The sequence below is a fragment of the Peromyscus eremicus genome, chromosome 2 (genome assembly GCF_949786415.1).
Source record: "Peromyscus eremicus chromosome 2, PerEre_H2_v1, whole genome shotgun sequence".
In the NCBI taxonomy this organism is placed as follows: Eukaryota; Metazoa; Chordata; class Mammalia; order Rodentia; family Cricetidae; genus Peromyscus; species Peromyscus eremicus.
The window spans coordinates 109,126,009-109,146,525 of NC_081417.1; the positions used below are offsets into that span (position 1 = coordinate 109,126,009).

The window sequence follows — 20,517 nt, forward strand, 5'->3', positions numbered from 1 at the left end:
CAAAGCAGTACATTAGCTTGCAAGTGACAGCGTCACTGCCATTTAAATCCCAGCACAAGCTTCCAACTTAAGGATCTAGAGGTGTAAATCTCTGGCCTCTAAAGTTTAGGGTAATATGGTGAACAGTGTAACAACCCACAAGGAACTGAGTCCTGTCAAAAATCACGTAAGTGAACACGAAAGTGGATCTTTTTTCAAGTCTAGTCGTCAGGTAAGACCAAAGCCCAAGTGACACCTCAATTGTAACCTGTGAGAGATCCTGTGCCAGACAAGCCAGTAAAGCTGACCCAAGTTCTAGCCCACAGAACTGTGACACCAAGAAATGCCTACTTTTTGAAGCTACAGAATTGAGGATGGTTACTTACACAGCAACAGACAATTACATACAGCCTTTTCTTGAAGTTACTGAATCAGTGTTTTCTTTCCTTTCTTTCTTTCTTTTTCTTTTTTTCTCTCTTTTGGTTTTCGAGATAAAGTTTTCTCTGTATAAGTCTGGCTGTCCTGGAACTCACTCTGTAGACCAGGCTGGCCTCAAACTCAGAGATCTGCCTGCCTCTGCCTCCCAAGTGCTGGAATTAAAGGTGTGTAACACCATTGCCTGGCTTTGAACCAGTGTTTTCTATGATTAGGTCCACTTTCTTACAACGATTCTGCTTCTGAATGTTTCACTAGCTTCAAGAACAATGCTACTTCTTTAAAAAGTATAATATCAGAATAATCTTGAACCTCCTTCTTCAAAGCCTTGAAATCATTTTCACGTGAAAGATTCTCGAAGACTGCTTACAAAACACACAAGAAATATTCCTAAATAACTCCAATGTGAAATGAACTCAAGAGAAACACATACTGCCACTAGAACAGCTAAGGATGTGCTCATGGAAACTAAATTCAGAATTCAATGAAGAAATCCAATATCCTCCTAAACGTGGAATACAGAAAGAAAATTGCATTTTAATATGCTAAGAATGTAACTAAATAGATAATATTCCTAAAAGAATAAGACATACAATAGGGATTGTTCTATGAAGTATAATAGAGAAGAATCCATAAATAATACTGTTTGATGGGTCTGCAAAGAAAGCATAGCAATTTAACCATCACTTGGCTGATGAAAATGTCTTTGTTGCAGCCCATCACATGTAAGATTTATTTTACTCAGCATCACTGTTGTGGAACTCTCCTTGTTAGATGCAGCACTTTGCTTATACTCATTCCTATATTATCAATCTAATTCATGAACAGAACACAAGTTCATTGCTCCTTCTGCTATCAATGGATATTTGGGACATTTTCAAACTTCTTGCTTTATGAATACTGGGAACACTTTAGGCTGAGGATATAGTGTGCTGGCAGAGAGCATGCATGCAGAATTAGGCCCAGGGTTCTGGGTCTAGCCATGCATAAACTGGGTGCAGTGGTATACATTTGTAATCCTAATACTCCAGGTGTAGGCAGAAGATCAGAACCATCTTCAGCTACAAAATGATTTCCCAGGCCAGCCTGGGATATGTGAGACCCTGTCTCAAAACACAAACAAACTAACTAAAAACAAAACAAAACAAAAAACAACAAACAACAGCAACAACAAAAATACTACAAACCTTTCTTACGTTGCTCTTCTAGTGTGATACAAAACACAGTTCTAACAGGCACACATGTAGGTGTCAGATTATTAGACCACAAGTTATTGTTCAGCTCCAGAAGTCACACTGCTAAAGCTCCAAAATAATGTACTCATTATAGTCCCACCCTTGATGTCCAAGAGCTTGAGTTGCTTGGTTGTCAATTTAAACATTCCGATGGCAGTTTACAGGCTCTTCGTTGTGGTTTTAAGCTGTGAAGCTGTGATGACTGATATGTCCTAGCACCTTACTATTTCTCTTCTTTTTCAAGAATCGACAATTTATCTCCCTTGTAAACATAATCATAAATATAAATGTAATCATAAACATGAAAACATAATCATAAACAAAAATAAACATAATAAATAGTCTCATTCTTCAAAAACAAACCAAAAGCCAATGCAAACAAAGAAATAAACAAAATGCAAATAATCCTAGAGTTTCTGGAGTGTTAAAAATGTTCTTTTGCTTAACTGAAATGGTAGTGAGATATCTGTTCCATTTACATTAATTTGTCTTCTTTTAAAGACTACCAAGGGTAAGCAAACAACCTGGATATTAAACTATTAAGGGTATGACAACAGCTATTTTGACCTCGCTTAGTAAAGTAAAGTACTGTCTGGACAATGGATAGACAGGTGTCTCAATAACGACAATGAAAACACGAGAAGAGCCAAATGGAGATTTCATAATGGAAATGCACAATGTAAAAGACTTTAAAGGGTACTATACAGCAGGCTTAACAGCAAAACTGAGGTAAAACTGGAATGAATCAGTGAGTTTTAAGATAGTCTAGTAAATTCTCTAATCAGAACAAGAAAAAAACTTTTTTTTCAACAAAGCCTCAGGGATCTTTGTGACAATGTCAAAAGGGCTAATGTATAAGTAACTGGAGTCTCAGAACACGAGAAGACAAAAATAATGAAAATATGAATGATGACAGTCTAAAAACTGACATACGACACATGAGAGTAACAGTTTATATGCCATGGACTTACGTAGAAACTCTGGAGGCCAGAAGACAATAGAACAGCGCCTTAGTGCCGATACCGGCAAGAGAAGGCAAGGCAGGATTTTACACTCCGTGAAAATACCAAGAATGAGTGTTTGAGATCGTCCAGGTAATAGATCGGGGGAAACAGAACCAAGATAGAGCACAGATCACTCCTTCAGTTGAGGAACGGAAGTTTAAGTCCAGAAAGGCTGGAGCAGCAGGAGTTCTCAGCAAAGTGCAGCAGAGCTGAAAAAGCCATACAAAGAGAGAACTCAAGAGCTGCCCCAGATCCCCACAGATAGGCAGCTGAGCACTGAAGCCAAGGAAAGGAAGGGGTGAGTAGCTGCACCCCCACAAGGCCAGGCACAAGCCCTGCTCACTTAGCCAGGTGGAGAGTCTTAATGCTGCACACCATGTGCGTTAAGGCACGGAAGGTGTCTCAGTATCAGGGAATAATTAGCCCTAGGCTGAATATGACAGTTCTGCCTGCCAGATATCAAAAGCAAGAACATAAAGCCTCAAGCTCTTTACAATAACTGCATCTCAAGAGAAAGGTCCATGACTACTTATGCAAATAAAATGCTGCACACCCAGCAAAGTAACATGCAGAGTGAGTGGCATTCAGTCAAAAGTTGCTAGGCCTGCAAAGAAACCAGGAAACTCTCCATGTGAGGAGAAAACCAACTCAACCGAACAAGCCAGGAACCAGCACAGCTGCTGGAGCTAAGAGGACAAGTATGTGTTTTCTGGTTTCTGGATTGATTCCTCCATGTCCAGACAATATACAGGGGTGGACAATATACAGAGGTGCTTGCCAACTTTCTTAAAGGGAATACTGTAATGTGTAACACGAGAAATGCATTGAATGAGATCAACACCAGTTTAGCTTGATGAGTTTAAAAGATAATTTTTTAAATGAACAGAGCATTAGTGATATTTGCTAAAAGACATTATGTTATATTTGTGTAATTGGAATGCTCAAAGAAAAATGAAGGGCAATAAGAATATTTGAAGAAATGATGGCCCTAAATCTTCTAATGTGACTTGAGAAAATAAAATGACAAATCTAAGAATCTCAATGACCCCAAATGAAAGCATCATAGGAAGAAAATGCAGTAAACCACACTGCAATCAACTCATTCTTAATTATCAATAAATAAAATTCTAGAGTTTGTTGATAATGGAGTACTATTTGGGGATGAATATAATGAAGTACTGATATACATGACAACATGGACAGATGAATGATAAAATTAAAAAGCCAAGTACCTATTCTAGACTTCCATTTATATGTACTATCCAGGGTAGGCAAGCCCAAGTATGAACAGTGTATCAATGTTGCCAGAGGCTGGAAGAAGTAAGGCTGAAGGAGTGCCTTTATCAGTAAAATGCATCTTTTTCAGATTATAATGACTTCTGGACTTAGATAATGACAAATCATAATTATTTAAGTCACTGAACTGTACACTTTTTTTTTTTTTCAGAGCTGAGGACCGAACCCAGGGCCTTGTACTTGCTAGGCAAGCGCTCTACTACTGAGCTAAATCCCCAACCCCGAACTGTACACTTTTAAAGGGTGACCTTTATATATGCGAATGATATATCAACAAAATGGAGATTAAAATGATAGAACTACACTAAGGAGCACTGTTCACCCAGTGCACTTCCATTCCACCAGAATTCTGTAAAAATACGGGACTGAATAGTTACAAAGTTGCAAAGTTTTAAGTAAAAGAAGGAGAGTTAATTACTGCATTTCAGTATTTGAAATGTAACTGATAGATAAGGTAAGATAGCTATTGTAAGAATAGAAATGGGGCTGTTAAACTATCAAATATTGTTCCTATCAGCTGACAGAAAGAAGCTGTCTCAGCCTGACGGCAATGAAAGACAGAAGATGAATCACTGCTTGTGGAAACCAATTTATTTAGTCCCTCAGAGTGGCTGTTATTTATGACTTGTCAACACATGCTGTTAGTGCAATTAAACATAAAAACCTGAAATTCTCTCCTTTCTACAACCCCACCTTTTAAAAAAAGAATACACAAATTTAGAACATGAAGATCATATTTTAAGTTCATTGTGGTTTTATTATTTTGCTGATGTTGTCACATATCTGCAACATTCATTGCTTTGAAAAAATTTCCATTCCATGGAAAAAATATTCGGGAGAGCAAAAGAGTTACAAGCAATATTTGCTAACTGTGTCACTTATCTGCCAAGTATAACTACCAGTTATTCTGAATGATGTTCCTCATTGAATTTATATCTTTATTTATTTGTTTTTGTTTTTCCAGGGATGGGGGCATTGATTTCTTTTTTTTTTTTTAGATTTATTTCATGCATTCAAATGTTTTGCCTGCATGTATGTATATATGTGCATCACATATGTCCCTAGTACCCATGGAGGTGAGAAGAGGGCATCAAATTCCTTGGAACTGAAGCTATGGATGGTTGCAAACCACCACATAGGTGCTGGGAACCTAACCTGGGTCCCCTGCAAGAGTAGCAAGTGTTCTTAACCACTGAACCATCTCCTCAACCCTGTTTTCTGTTTTGTTTTTGAGACAAGGTCACACTATTTGGCCCTGACTTGCCTGGAATTCTTTATGTAGACTAGGCTGGCCTTGAACTTAGATTCACCTGCCTCTGCCTCCTGAATGCTGGAATTAAACCACTATGCTTGGCTTAATTTATACCTCAACTCTTTTTTTTTCTTAGTTTCTGTGTTATTTATATATTTATTTATTTTTAATTTTATGTTCATTAGTGTTTTGCCTGTGTGTATATCTGTGTGAAGGTATTACAAACCTTCTGGAACTGGAGTTACAGACAGCCGTAAGCTGCCATGTGGGTGCTGGGAATTGAACCTGGGTCCTCTGGAAGAGCAGCCAGTGCTCTTAAACGCTGAGCCATCTCTCCACCTAATTTATACCTCTAAAGTACCAAATCCAGCTCACTAGTTGTGGGCCTCTAGGAGCTTTTAGTAATAAGCACATGCTTTAAGTGACATCAAGGGACTATGTACCCAAAGTACACAAGTTCATTTCTTTTACTCTATTGTTTCATTCTATTGTTTTATTTCTTTCATTATATTCTATTGAAAAAGAATCCCATTGTTTCAAACAAACTTAAAAGAATGATTGCAACCAAGATGCAATTCAAATTCAAATACACGTAAGTGCATATAATAGTGTGTTTTCAAATAGCTGCCTGAAGTTGATGCCACATTTGCCTAGTAAATCAAGAACAGAAGCTTGGATAGTTTCAACAAAATATTTTTGCAATGAAATCTATTTGCCAAAATTGCACATCAATCCTATTTCTTGCAGACTGACTCATCATTAGAAACATCAATTATCATATGATACATGTTATGATACTTAGAGTAAATATAATTCCTGCAGAATGCTGTTTGCCTTTACTTCTCTCTGTTGTATGAACTTCCTCTGTATATCTCCTAACACGTCCTACCTCCAGCATTCACTGAACCTGAAGAATAAGCAACCATAGTTAACATATATTTTAGAATACTAAGATTTTGAAATTTCTTAATTATATGTAGGACATCTTGCTATTTTAAGGATATCACCCAGCCATATGGTTTTCTTATTTGTGCAAATGTGTTCTCTCCAGGTTGTAGCTTGCCTTATTCATTTCTTATATACTTGGAAAACACTGAGTCTCATATATGAATGCATATTGTGTGCATACATAGCAATATATAATTTATTTAGTGAAAAAGTTTGCATACCACTAATTTAATTAACAGACTATGATTAGAAATACAGAACAATCACTACAACCATTAAATTATATCTAGACAGGATACCTCTATAGTATTCTCTTTTCTCCAAGTCAGCTGCAATACCCACAATATTACAAAGAAATTAGGAGCTAAGGAAACAAAAGCTTTTCTTAAAAAAAAAAATTCTTGCAACTCAAAATGAACGTTCATGTCCTTTTGATAACTGAGACCCATTGGTGGGAGAAAGACACAAGGAAAAGACTACATTTGAGTAACTATGTGCACTGAAATGACCATGGGTTGACAAAAACTTAGATTCTTCAAAACCAAGTAAGTATCTGCAATTCAAAATGAATATTAAAAGTGACTTTAGTCTACTCACAAAAAAGAAACATTAAATGTCTTGATATTTGAAACTAGATCTCATCTAATCAAAATATAAACATGAGGGCTGGAGAGATGCTCCATGGTTAAAAGCACAGCCTACTTTTGCAGAGGACCACAGTTAGGTTCTCAACACCCACATCTAGCAGTTCACAACTGCCTGCAACTCCAGCTCCAGGGGGATGACACCTTCTTCTGGGCTCTAGAGGCACTGCGCTCACGTGCACAAACCCACACTCACACATTAACACATATAATTAAAAAAAGAAAAAAATTCCTGGGCCCAAAGCACATGAGATGATTCAGAAGGTCAAGTCACCTGCCACCAAGTCTGAGGAGCTGAGTTCGATCCCTGGAACTGACGTGGTTGAAGGAGAGAACAGATTCCCACAAACTGTTTTCTGCTCTTCATACACACACAAGTAAATATAATAAAACTAAATTTTTTTAAAGTCCTGTTTTGGTTCTAAGAGCATAAAATTTCTACCTAAAAATCAAAAGACAAGTCTTCAGAAAAAGCTCATAATAGATAATATTTTTCTTAACGTTTTTATGAAGTTCCTTGTGGATGCATCTGTGGATGCATGCACACACACTTTCATGAATGTGGAAACCAGAGATCACTGACCTTGTTTTTAAACACAAGCTCTCTCATAGGTCTGGGGAGTGTCCATGAGACCAGCGAGGCTGACTGGAGAGTGAGCCTAAGGGATCTGCCTGTCTTCTTTTTAAATATGCATGCTGGGAACCTAACTCAGATCCTCTTCCTGAACGAGCATCCTCTTTCTTAACATTTACAAACTGAGAAGGAAACAAAGTTGTTATTGTTGTTTAAGTTTTCTTCTCAATGACCAGTTAAGGGGGAAGGGGAAAGATAAAATGTAGAAGAAAGGAGTTACTAGTGGAGGGGGGGCAAAAGAGGGAAGAAGAGCAGACAGAAACGGTTATTCAGGAAGGGCTGCTTCAAAGCAGGCTAACGTGGTTAACTGCTCACCCTAAATTTCTGTTCACAGAGTTCCATGAGCTCTATACACAGACCAAACAATCAAAATTCTATTTTCTAACAACTGCTCACAAATAATTTCAAACCAATTAGCAATAAAATGTCTTCAATGGTGATGATTTACAGATTTACTCTTAGAGAAACTATAATTTGACAGTTCCTGAATTTCACAACAATAAACTTAATTAAAGGTTAATTTGGGGCATTCAAAATAACTATCAACAACATGTTTATCTTTCATTAAGGACTATCAAGCTTTTTAAAAACAATTAGCATTAGTTCCTATATCAGTAGAATCATGAAAACCAAGACCTTATATTGTCAAATGTTCAAGTAACATATTCACAACTGGTAAAGACGGATTTCATTTACTCGACATGGAAACCTGTAAATTATATGAGAGGTTTTTCCCACATAGACTAAAATTCATATCCTGACAAAACAGGTTTCCAAGTCTGACAGATAAGATTTTGTACCTACAGACAGCGTAGGAAGGATGAATCTGAAGGTAGATAGGGCAGTTAACTATATGAACAAGCATTAAACAACAATAAGGAAGGCTGATGAGTGATCCTTCACAATTGTGTAACCATATAGTATTTAGTTAGTCTTTTGTTTTCTCCAGTGGCTAGAGCAGCAATCTGATAAACTAATGCACAACAAAAACAGGTTATAGAATATGTAAGTATTCAGTTAACATATAGAATATATAAGTATTCAGTTTACATATTTTAATGTTAATAGCAGGAAAGAACCATAAGTAAGAAATTTGACAAGAAAATGCAGTATTTTTAATGTTTAAATTTGGCTGCAAATAAGGAAATATAATAAATGCCTTTTTCTCTTTCTACACTTTGCAGATTTGTTGTAGAAATAAAAAGGTTAATATGATAAGTAAAAGTCCCCATAATCAAACTGTAATTTGATATCTCAGTGTTATTGATGTATTATTTTCTTCCACATTTACTAATAGCAAAATCTTGCAAAAAGCTATTACACCAATGTTTAACACTAAAACAATCATTTTGAAGTTAAGCTTTTCACTAAGAGATAGAGAAAAAAAACTATGTCATGTTTATGGATGCTTCTAGAATCTCTTTTTAGGCAGAGAAGTTTTCTGTTTGGATGATCTTCAGTTTTCCTTCTAACTATGTTGTAGTAGGCCAACAAACGTGATAGGCATAAATACAAATTTATGTTAATTTGGTGATTCTAAATATCACATAAGAAATGGAACCTTATTTAAAATTCCCACACCAAGTGTGTTTGTTTACAAGGGGCAAATCTATTACAAGACTTCTTAATCTTTTTTGAACTCTGATAAAAATATATTCTACAGAGAAGATATGCTAAAACAGTAGAGTAATATAAGAAAAAATATTTTTTAAAAAACTTACCTTTTACAGTGACAATGAATTCTAGTCTCTTACATTTTTAAAGGAACATTAAAATATTGGTCCTTTTAAGTCTTTCAAGTTGTAGGTTTTAAATCTGAAGCACTTTCTACTTTATAATCAAAAGACCTATTTCCTGCCCAGCTCAAAGTCTCCTATCCCTGTTCCTTCCCACCAGATTTTCTTTCTTTCCTTTCTCCTTCAGAGTCTCACTTCCCAGATAGGCCCTGTACTCTGTATCCAAGGCCTTCCTCACTACACATCCAGCTTCCCGTGATCTCCTGGCTCCACTGCCCACTGACTGGGAGAGCACTCCAGAAGGCAACAGAGAACAGCAAGGAGTGTGCTGACTCTTGGACAGTGCCTGTTCATGCAGGTAGTAGTAGATACTCATAAGAAAGCTAGGACAACCTGCAGCCTCCAACAACCAGTTCCACAAGAGAAGACAACGGCTCTGTCCTTTTACAACTTAATCCCTCTCGTGAATGTTGTGCATGCCTAATGAAAGAAAACATGTTATCAGAGCAAAAAGAAGGTTGCACCTAACAAACTACTTCAGATGTTCAAGTCCCAGAGCAGAAACAAAAGCAACACATAGCTGGACATGGTGGCGCACACCATTGATCCCAGCCCTCAGGAGGCAGAGGCAGGTGGATCTTTGTGAGTTCAAAGCCAGACTGGTCTACAGAGTGAGTTCCAGGGCAGCCAAGGCTACACAGAGAAACCCTGTTTCAAGAAAAAAAAATTAATACAGCAAAAACACAATTGCCCCCCAAAAAGTTACTCATAAGTAATGAACCCTGGTGAGAATTATGTGGAAGACCTTCCACAGACAGACTTCAAAAGAATGATTTTAACTAAGTTCAAACAACTCAAAGAGTATATAAATATACTTCAAGAGGACAAAAACAATAAGATGAATGAAATGTAGAGGCTAATCCAACATATGAAAACAGAATTCAGTAAAGAGGTATAATTGCTGAAGAAAAGCCAAACTGAAATGATGCTGGAAATGAAAAAAATCAGTTAGTTAAATAAAAGCTTGAATGGAAAGCCTCACCAACACAATGGATCATGTGGAAAACGGTGCTCAGAAACAAAGTGGAGCAACTAGATCACTCAGTTAAGCCCAATATAAACATTTCTTTTAAATATGAATGGAACACAGCAGAGCTTTGGGACACCATGAAAAGACCTAACCTTCAAAGCAGGTGCACAGAAAAGAATAATATCATAATGAAGATGTAGAGAACTTTTCAGCAAAATCACAGAAGAAAATGGAAAGATGTTTGTCTAGGTACAAGAGGCTTACAGAACGCCATATAAACTAGGACCAGAAAAGAAACACCCTACAACATATTACAGTTAAACCATTAAAAGCACAGAATAAACAAGGGGTATTAATTAACAATGACTCCATATGCGCACCTCACAGGACTGTCTTGGCACACTTCTGGTAGGATCACAGACTGCTCTACTAAGATGAAGGTCAGTCAGAACAGCACGGCCAATCAAAATGCAAGTTCCATTCTGGAACCACTACCTTACAGACACTAATATCTCAAGTCAGATTAAAAGGGGTATATGTGTGTGTGTGTGTGTGTGTGTGTGTGTGTGTGTTGCTGTTGTTGTTTTGTTGTTGTTGTTTTCAGACAGGGTTTCTCTGTGTAGCCTTGACTGTCCTGGAATTCGCTCTGTAGACCAGGCTGGCCTTGATCTCACAGAGATCTGCCTGCCTCTGCCTCCCGAGTACTAGGATTAAAGGTGTGAGCCACCACTGGCCAGCCTTAAAAGGGGAATATTTACAAGATAACAGCAAAATCTTTTGAAAGTTAAAAATAAGATTTTTTTTCTTTATCCAAGAAAATACTGAAAAAAACTGAGAAAGTAGAAGAAAAAAGATGAAAATTAAAAGAATTTAAAATCAGATAACCCAGAAAAACAGGTAAGACCAAAACAGAGAAGAAACACTTACCCAGGAATACTTTAAAAGCTTCCCAGAGATGAATGGAGGAAAATCCTCACCCTTACACTTCATCAGGCAATTGCAGAACAGAGAATAAAGATCAGACTCAAAAAGCTTCCAAAGGGAAAGAGACAACACACATTAAGGATCAAAAATCAGGTGACAAATGAACTCTCAAGAGCTTGAGTAAGCTGATAGACACTGGCACAGTCCTTCTGATGACATCAAACCTACATTTCCTTCCTCATATAAAGTTTTGATAAGGTTCTGTATAACTGAGTCATATTGAGTCACACCAATGACCCAAAACATTATAATGTTCATGCAGTCTTTCAAAGGATAGGTGTGTCATCAAAATAAGGAGTGAAAGCTAAAAAGGAAGACATTGTTCAGAAAATAAAGATTCATTAAGAAGTAAAACCAATCAATCCAGATTATCACAGAACAATGAGTCAGCAGAAATATAATAAGAAAGGAAGGAAGGGAGGGAGGAAGGGAGGAAGGAAGGAGGAAGGAAGGAAGGAAGGAAGGAAGGAAGGAAGGAAGGAAGGAAGGAAGGAAGGGAGGGAGAGGGGAGAGGAGGGGAGAGAAGGGGTAGGGAGGGAAGGGAAGGGGTGTGAAGAGGAGGGAGGGGAGAAGAGGGGAGGGGAGAGGAGAGGAAAGGAGAGGAGAGATCTAATATTGAGACTAATATTTGGGTATAAATATAGAACCCTGAGAAAATGAAGCAATAAGGCAATCATATTAACTCCGAAATAATTGCAAAACTGGACCAAAGAAGGAACTACCATAAACATGTCACATCATCCTGCTATAGAGTAATTACATAGTCAAACTATTGTAAATACCAAATGCTAACTTCAGCAGAAAAGGTGAGATGTTCTGTATGAGGAGGGTGAAGGAAGATGAGTGTTTAGGAAAACAGTATAGGAACTAAAATTTCATCTTAATAGTCCATAGTAGACCAACAAATAAAATCTAGAGCAGAAGTATCACAGATTAGTATGAGAATCATGGTATCTGGGTGATACAAATACTACAAGACAGTAAAAGACTTGAAAGTGGTTATCTCTGAGTAGTGACGGCTGGGTATAAAAAGGACCAAACAAAATGCAACTGTTCTTTTTCACTATAAGATTTGGGAGAAAAACAATGTAAATTGTAGTTCCCAATTTTGTGTTTATTAGTTTTGTTTTATGTGTGTGCATGTTTGTGGTTTTTCCTATATTCAGATTTGTTTAGTTCTGTTATTGTTGTTGTTTTCTCTTATATTTTTGGTTGTGAGCCTAGCCTTTAACGGCTGAGCCATCTCTCCAGCCCCCTGTTTGTTTTCTAAAGAGAGAGAGAAGCCGGGCGATGGTGGCGCACGCCTTTAATCCCAGCACTTGGGAGGCAGAGCCAGGCGGATCTCTGTGAGTTCAAGGCCAGCCTGGGCTACCAAGTGAGTGCCAGGAGAAGCGCAAAGCTACACAGAGAAACCCTGTCTCGAAAAACCAAAAAAAAAAAAAAAAAAAGAGAGAGAGAGAGAAAGAAGGGATGTGGAGTTTACTGGATTGAGTGGTGGGAAGGATCTGAGAGGAGCTGTAGGAGGGGAAAACATGACCAGAATATATGAGAAAAAAATTTTCAATTAAATAAAAACCTCAACTTGACATTACTTACAATAAATAATATGTTAAAAAATAATCTAAGTTTATGGTCAAAAGTGAGTAATTCTGAGCAGTATACATACCAAGAGATTCTGACAACGAAGATGTTAATTGGGTAAAGAAAAAAAAATCACAGCTAGACTGCAGTTCACACCAAGGAGTCCTAACGAACAAAGGGTAACAGCTGTTTCGTTTTGAACTGCAAGAGAAAGGAAACGGAAGAACACTTGAACTTAAGAGCTCTGTTTCACAAGTCATGTGGCCTACTATATTAGAATTACAGACTACTGTAGATGCAAGAAACTGGATGCACGGCTAACCATAGAGTTCCCTCATTTTATGGCTATATGGACAAGATTACACAACTGCTCAGTATAGAACCTGAATCCTTTGTTCTTTAACCCTCACATTCATTCCATTGCAAGGCATCTACTTTTTCAACCACGTGTGTGGTATGCATATGTGTGTGTTCAAGTTTATATATGTGAGGCTGGAGGTTAACATTGGAAATCTTCCATCTTCCATCGTTCTCTAACTGACTGAGGCAGGGCCTCTGAATTTGAACCCAGAGCTCACCTATGCAGTCTTAGTAGTCAGCCTGCTCTGGTGAGCAACTGTCTCCAACTTAGAAGTAGTGGAATTATAGGTGGGATGTCACACACACACAGTATTTACATGTTTGAGGAACCCAAACTCAAGTCCTTATGTTTATGTGACAGGTGCTTCATCCATGGACCTACATCCCAAGTTAATAATGCATCTCAAGCACTAAATAGTAAATATACCTGAGTGCTTATTGGTAACAATTAACACTCAATTTTAAAAAGGGATTCCAGTGACTGGAATGCACAGGATTGCCTGTGATCACGGTACTTAGGAAGATGAAGCAACAGAGGAACTACCATGAGTTTCAGGCCTGCCTGAGCTAATATTAAGTTCAAAGACAGCATGAACTACATAGCAAACCATGTCTCTGGCCAACAAGGTGGCTCAGTGGGCAAAATCAAAAGCTACCACCCTCAAGACCTAATTCAATTCCCAGAACCCACTGGGTACACAGAGATAAGTGAATCCTGGAAGGTGTCCTCTGATTCCTACACACACACTACTGAATGTGTGTTCGCCTCCCAGGCACAAAAATAAATAAATAAAATCCACTTTTAATTACAAACTTTTTAATTAAAAACTTTTTCATCTCAAAAAGTTGACTTGGGGCTGGAGAGGTGGTTTAGTGGTTCGAGTAGACACTGCTCTTGAAAAGGATCCAAGTCGGGTTCCCAGCATTCACATAAAGCTGCTCACAACTGCCTGGAACTCTAGCTCTAGGGGGTCTGCAGGCATCTGCACTCACACACACACACAAACATATAACTGAAAAAGTAAATATTTTATTAAAATCTACTTAATTTCTAATTATAAGATTTAAAAATGTAAAAGTAAAAAGATAGCTGCCCATTTCACCAACCACGTTGTCCTGTGTGGTACTGCCTGCCACCACAGAGTCTGAAGAATACGGACAACTTGGGATCAGCGGTATTGCCTGTCTACCACCTCTTCTTGAATATGAAGAAAAAGTACATACTGAGCTGATCCCTGAGGAATTCTTCCAGTTCCTTTATCCTAAAACTGGTGTAACAAGACCCTACATACCTGGAAACAGGCTTATCTTGTATTTTCTATTCCAAGAAATAAATGTAATTAACCCAGAGACCTTCTCTGCCATATCGATAGTAGGGTTAATTGTCTATGTGATTAAAAATCATAGTGCCTCTATTGGAGAATTTATCGATAAACTTAGTAAGCAAAAAAATTGCTCAAGTAGAAGTAAAGCAAGTGACTATCAAAGGAATTCCAGATACAGCAGGCACGGAGAAGGCACAGCAAGCATTAATTCAGAAGCAGGACTACCTCTGATGCTCAGAACAACATTCCCGTGGCCTTGGAGGTCACTTACCAGCAATAGCTTCACAGACTACAGGTACATGGCAAAGAATCACCTGGACTATTGTATTTCTGTACAGGACATGATGTGGCAAAAGGACGAGGAGTACATGATAGCCTGGGTGAAGCTTATGATGCAGAGCATCTCTACACAGCAGGGAGAGGAGGCGACTGCCAAGTGCACTGCGTGACTGTATCTATCTCAACTGAGACAGCCAGAAAGAGTTCACTAAGTAGGAACTGGTCTGCGTGACAAAAATCTTTCCGTATTGATAGCTATTGAAACTACAATGACAAAGACTCATTTAGTGGCTTAAACCCATTGTCCAGTAAGGTACTTCAGATCCTTGATCTGCATCTGAAGTTGTCTGGTGATGGCTTTTGAATGAGCAATTTGCAGCAACTTGCTAGCTGACTAAAATGACCAAATTATAGTCTACACTTGTAACTAATTATGCTATCTTGCAATAAATTGACAAGTAAAATGGAAAAATATGTAAAAATAATGAAGGGTGAAATTTTAGTTAAAGCACTGATCTTTTAGTTTGTACCAGGCATGGTCGAGGGGAAAAAAATAACTAGTTTCTTTTCCAACTTTTTATGAAGAAAGAGAACTGAGAAATTTTAACATCCTTAAGCTATCCATATTATAGATTTACAAATGTGTTGTCCACACTGAAAATGGAAATAAAAATGTGTATTTTACTGTAATTTTTATTCGTGTTCAAACTATGGAGAATTCCCTTATTAGATAAGCGATCATGGGGCCTGGGACCTAATGTTTAAATCAAAAAGTTTTGAGAAAAGACTTAATAATATACTGCCTAGTCATCGTAAGGAGTTGCTAGTATTCCTTTAAAAAGACACTTTACTTAGGACATCTGCTCGTTAACGCTGAGGATCCATCATCAGCTGCCACACAGCTCTCAAGATTTGGGTTACAGCCAGACATGGTGGCACACCATTAGCCCAGCACTGGAGAACTGGAGGCAGAAGGAGGGTAAGTTAGGGCCAGCCTGGACTACAACCAGTTCATGTCCACAAAATAGGGGACATGATCATGCCCTCCCCCCTAAAAAAACACATTTGGGTCATTCTCCTAGTCATGTTAAAACTATTTGACATTAAGTGGAAAACTTGGCCTTTTTTAACTTAATTACTAGTCACTCAAGGATTTTCCTCACTTTACAAAAGAATTATACATATAAAGAGGTAGTTCTCACATCTTCATTTACCAGTCTACTTCATGCTTAAAATCTCCTTAAGAGACATTCAGTGACTTCCCTGAGTTGGGGGTTATGTAGTAACAGGAGAATTACATGTTATTTTGATATTACAACACATTTCTAACACAAAAGTTCCTATTTTTTACAGCCAATCATTTTCAGAAAGCTCTCAATACTCTGATGTGGAAAACAAGTTGTTGTTTTTTTTTTTTTTTTTAAAACCAAGCATCTAATAATCTTTACTATGTCTAGTTCATTCTTTCTTACACACATACTCTACCTCAAATATCCTCTACAGCATATACCAAATAGAACAGACACACAAGGCTTTATGAGCAGTAACTAAAACTCAGATTTTTCTACTCTTGTATATTTAATCACAGAAACGCAAACAGCTGTTTTATAATTAGTAAGCAGTAATAGTTACTCTGTACTGTTTCGTTATTTTAACATTTATGTTAGAATATTTCACTATAACTGAAGCTTGTTCATACAGAAGCCCTGACAATGAGCACACATTGCTGAAATTATACCAATGTTTCCCAGCTAAGAGAAGTATTTCATGTGACAAAGATTTCTGTGCTTCATTAAATTCAGAGAGGGGGAAAAATGAAAGGATTATTTAAAGACATGTTCAGAAGCAATAAATCCGTCTGCAACGGTTTATAAACTTGTCTTCTGTGTACCTAAAACCTCTCAAGATCAACATATAATTAAGTCAGATGATCAAAGACAATTCCTGTAAATTGTGTGAAGAGGCTTCCTGTATTACATCACTAGAGTATGGCTTATAAATAAAAATATACCAAGACATTTGTTATAATATAAGACAGATCCAAATTTCTATTTTAGAAAAAATTCATTTATTTTAAGGGACCCTACCAAAATTTATTTTGGTATCAAACAAGTGTAACTAGTAATGAAGCAAAAGGTATCTATAATTGTGGCAAGATGCTAATTTGTTTATTAAAAAGTATACAAAATTAGCTTAATTACAACATCAATTTATCAAAGGTTCTTAAAGTCAATTTTGCTTTTGGAAAAGTATCAAGTCTTCATATCCAGAATAACAGCCTTTTATTATTTTGATTTATGGAACTATACATCAGGTCTTCAAACAATAACATCAAATGAAACCCTGTATCATAATATATTACCCTTTTCCTGAAAGCTTGGAATGTAAATGAAAATTTATTTTTTTTAATTGGAGGGAAAAAAATGTGAACAAAGTACCCCCAAAAGACCAAACATATGTCAGAATGGCTTTTTGCTGGAATTAAACATGAACAAATTAACTTTACATTGCTAAAAAAATAGCCTTAAGTTGAGTTTTTTCTTTATTAAAAAAGCTTTTAAAGCAATTTCAGATCTTTGAGCCTTACAACAAAACAGTTCATTAGTTTTAGCTAGGAAATTCACATTCACAAAAGGCATCCTCAAACAGTACATATCTTAAAAGTATATATATACACAAAACTAAAATTCTTAAATTGTTAACAAATCTAGGAGCAATAATTTAATATTCTATTGAAAAATACAGGTAGCCTTAAGAGAAACATGCTTGGTCAATCTTTCTTAAAGCTTTTGAGTTTGTTGCCCAAACATTTAAAAACAAAGAAAAAAATATTCCAACTCCTTCCTGTTGGCTTTTAGGATATCAATTTACAGACATAACTAAAAGAAATACCCAGGGTATCCAACTGTATTTGCCTTGAATTTAAACACACATCTATAGTGTATAATATAAAAGTAAAAAATATATATAATTTCAGCCTAAGATGAGTTTACCTAATAAGTTTTACAGGAGAAATATCACATGAGACCTGAAATAAATGTCAGATACAAAATTATATGACATGGCTTCATTCAAACACACACAAAATTCAAGTCAGAAAACTAGACTGGCTTCTTTATATCACCAGCTTTCATGAGAGCTTTAATCGCTCTTGCCCTCATTTCAAGTTCTAGAAGTTCCAGTTGCTGTGCAGAAGGCTGAACGTCTTCTGGAGGAGGAACAGTCAGGGTGGCCGCTTTGGGTTCCTTTAGGCTAGACTCTGCCAGTCCCAGAATCTCATTCACACTTTTTTCAATATCTTTCTCCAGGTCATCGATCTGACCAGCTTCACTCTGGACTGTGTTTTCTGGGACTTCGGGAGCGGCAGCAGCAGCGGCGGCGGCGGCGGCGGCGGCGGCGGCGGCGGCAGCAGCAGCAGCAGCAGCAGTGGCAGTGGCGGCGGCGGCGGCAGCAGCAGCAGCTTCCTCGTTGCATGGGCCTTCTATATCGCTGTCATAAGCATCTGCATTTATACTGAGTACATCACTATCTTCCCCTTTGCCTGAAACAAACAAAAGAAGGGGGTGGGGGAGAACCATGTAACCCAAAGCTCTGGGTCAACATTTCCCTCTACTTATGATGAAGGGGTCGCCCTGACCTACCCCACTACAGAGGCCCAAGTTCATCTGTAATCCTTCCTGCGCTCACTTCTTTCCTGACTCTTCAACTTGAAAAACAAATTCTATTTCATGTAAGCCCTAGAGTAGTTTTCATTCCGACTAGGTAAAACACGGACCACTGGGAAACTTAGTCCATCATATGGAGTTCCCTTGATCAATTTTCCTAATTAAAATGTCATGATGTCTTATACCACACTGAAGTTTATAGATTACACAATGAAGACTCATGTTGAAAACCTTTTAAATAGAGCATTATCGGGAAAATACAATTTCATCCTAGAGGACACACTTTGCTTTGTAGACTAGAAAAAAGGAAAAATGTCATCATGAAGCTAGATATTCTGTACATCACTTATCCCAAATCCTCTCCTATACTTATTCAAGCACTTGGTTCTGAATCAATAAATGAATAAAATTGGTATACAAGTATTTTAATGTTATAAAACTCTGATTTCAAGAATTTAATCTAAATGTAGATTATGATGCTCAAGTAACTGTCTTGGCCTTGGCACTGGACATTACTTAATTTTAGATATCATTTACAATTTTGAGTGCTCATTTGTTATCCTAATTTATTTATATTTTAAGTAACAAGCATGTTTTTTATTTAGAAATTAATTTTCAAACTTTTGGTTTGAGAATAAAACTTATGTATAAAATATTGAATGGCAAACGAAAACAAGTGTTAACAGAATGAACAGAAAAGAAACAATTCTACCTCATTTGTTTTATAACAGATACTCTACTAACCTTAACCTGTATTACTTTAATTATAAAACTACTTCCAACTCCAAAATTAAAGTAGAAAAAGTCAATATATTATTTTTGTTGCCACAAATAGAACGTGCAAAAAGGTTGTAATTTTAATAAATTCTAAAGAGCATTTCATGTATCTCCCCAAAGAAGCAAGAATTTCCAAATGACAAGAAAAAAAATACAGCAAAATGAAATTATTCTTCTTACAAAATATTTGATAGAAATATTCTAACTTGAGATAAAAACAAACATAAGAAAGCATGTGCTTTGTTGTTCAAAACCTCAAAAAAAAAATTCTAAGTTCAGGTGGAAGATTTGGGGTCATCTACAATCAAACTGGTTTGACATCTGTGCAGAACACATGAATTACAATGTCATGAAGGTTTCCACCAAGAGAAATCCAGGAGAGCAGGCGATGCATAGCAGGGTTAGGATCCCTCTGAGCAAGCCCCTCAAAGGTGGAGTGGCCTTAGACTTTTGGACAACGTTGAAATCATTAAGACTTCGGGAGGTCTAGAGATGTATTAAGTATTTTGAATTATACAATGGCCATGAGTCTTTGGGGGCCATGAACAGAAGGTTAAGTATTGAATATAAAATGTTACTGCCGGGCTCATGTGACCGTCCACCTGGGGGAGCTTTTATTATGAGAGGCTGTAGACATATTGCCTAGCCACAGGAGTATCTTGCCCTGACTCCCCTGTTCTTGGTTTCTGTCTTGTTCTGTTTGTTCTCTCTGCTTCCTGCTTGCCATGACAGGGATAGATTCTGCCACACACTCCCACTGCCACCATGCTGTCTTGTCTCACAGCAGATCTAGAAACGTAGAGCTAAGTCGGTCAGACTAGGACACAATGCCTGAAACAAGGTATGAGAGGAAAGATCTAATTTAACTTCAGTCCATGGTTACATGGCAAACAGGAAGAGAAAAACAGCCAGAAGGTCAGGGACTTGGTATCTCCTGGGTGACCTACTTCCAATCATGAGGCACTTAAAAGTTCCACAACCTCCCAAAACAGCATCCATGTGGGACTAAGGGTACACCGCAATAGTCTGTGGAGACATTTCGCACTCAAATCATAATGCATGCTCTTTATCCCTGTCAGGAGGAAGACGGCTTTCAAATACCTTTCTGGGGCTAAAAAGCACAAAGTTACACAAACATTCGCTTAATCTGAATAATTTTTAAAGCCTGTTTATATGGACTTATTTAAGAAGTAACCTTAGCTAAAGAGTCACTCCCCTGAACTTACATAGTAAAATGCTTTATAAAATCAGTACCACCAGAGATTTAGGATCAAAATGTTCATACATTCAATCCCAATCTCAAAGGACAAAAACCCAGTGAAAAAAATCTTTTTGAGTGTATTTCAAACATTT

General features: G+C 37.2%; 1 protein-coding gene and 1 pseudogene across 2 annotated transcripts in view; one reads left to right on the forward strand and one right to left on the reverse strand.

Annotated features, from left to right (window-relative positions):
• The window catches only part of LOC131904824 (ATP synthase F(0) complex subunit B1, mitochondrial-like), a 30,359-nt pseudogene extending 15,467 nt beyond the window's left edge, over positions 1-14,892 (forward strand).
• Positions 14,893-16,863: 1,971 nt separating this feature from the next.
• Caap1 (caspase activity and apoptosis inhibitor 1) overlaps positions 16,864-20,517 on the reverse strand; it is a 56,929-nt gene continuing 53,275 nt past the window's right edge. For both annotated transcript variants that reach the window (XM_059254529.1, XM_059254528.1), the window contains one exon: positions 16,864-18,263. In XM_059254529.1, the coding sequence (XP_059110512.1) occupies positions 17,824-18,263 (440 nt within the window). In that variant the 3' untranslated portion in view covers positions 16,864-17,823. The remainder of the gene's footprint in view (positions 18,264-20,517) is intronic.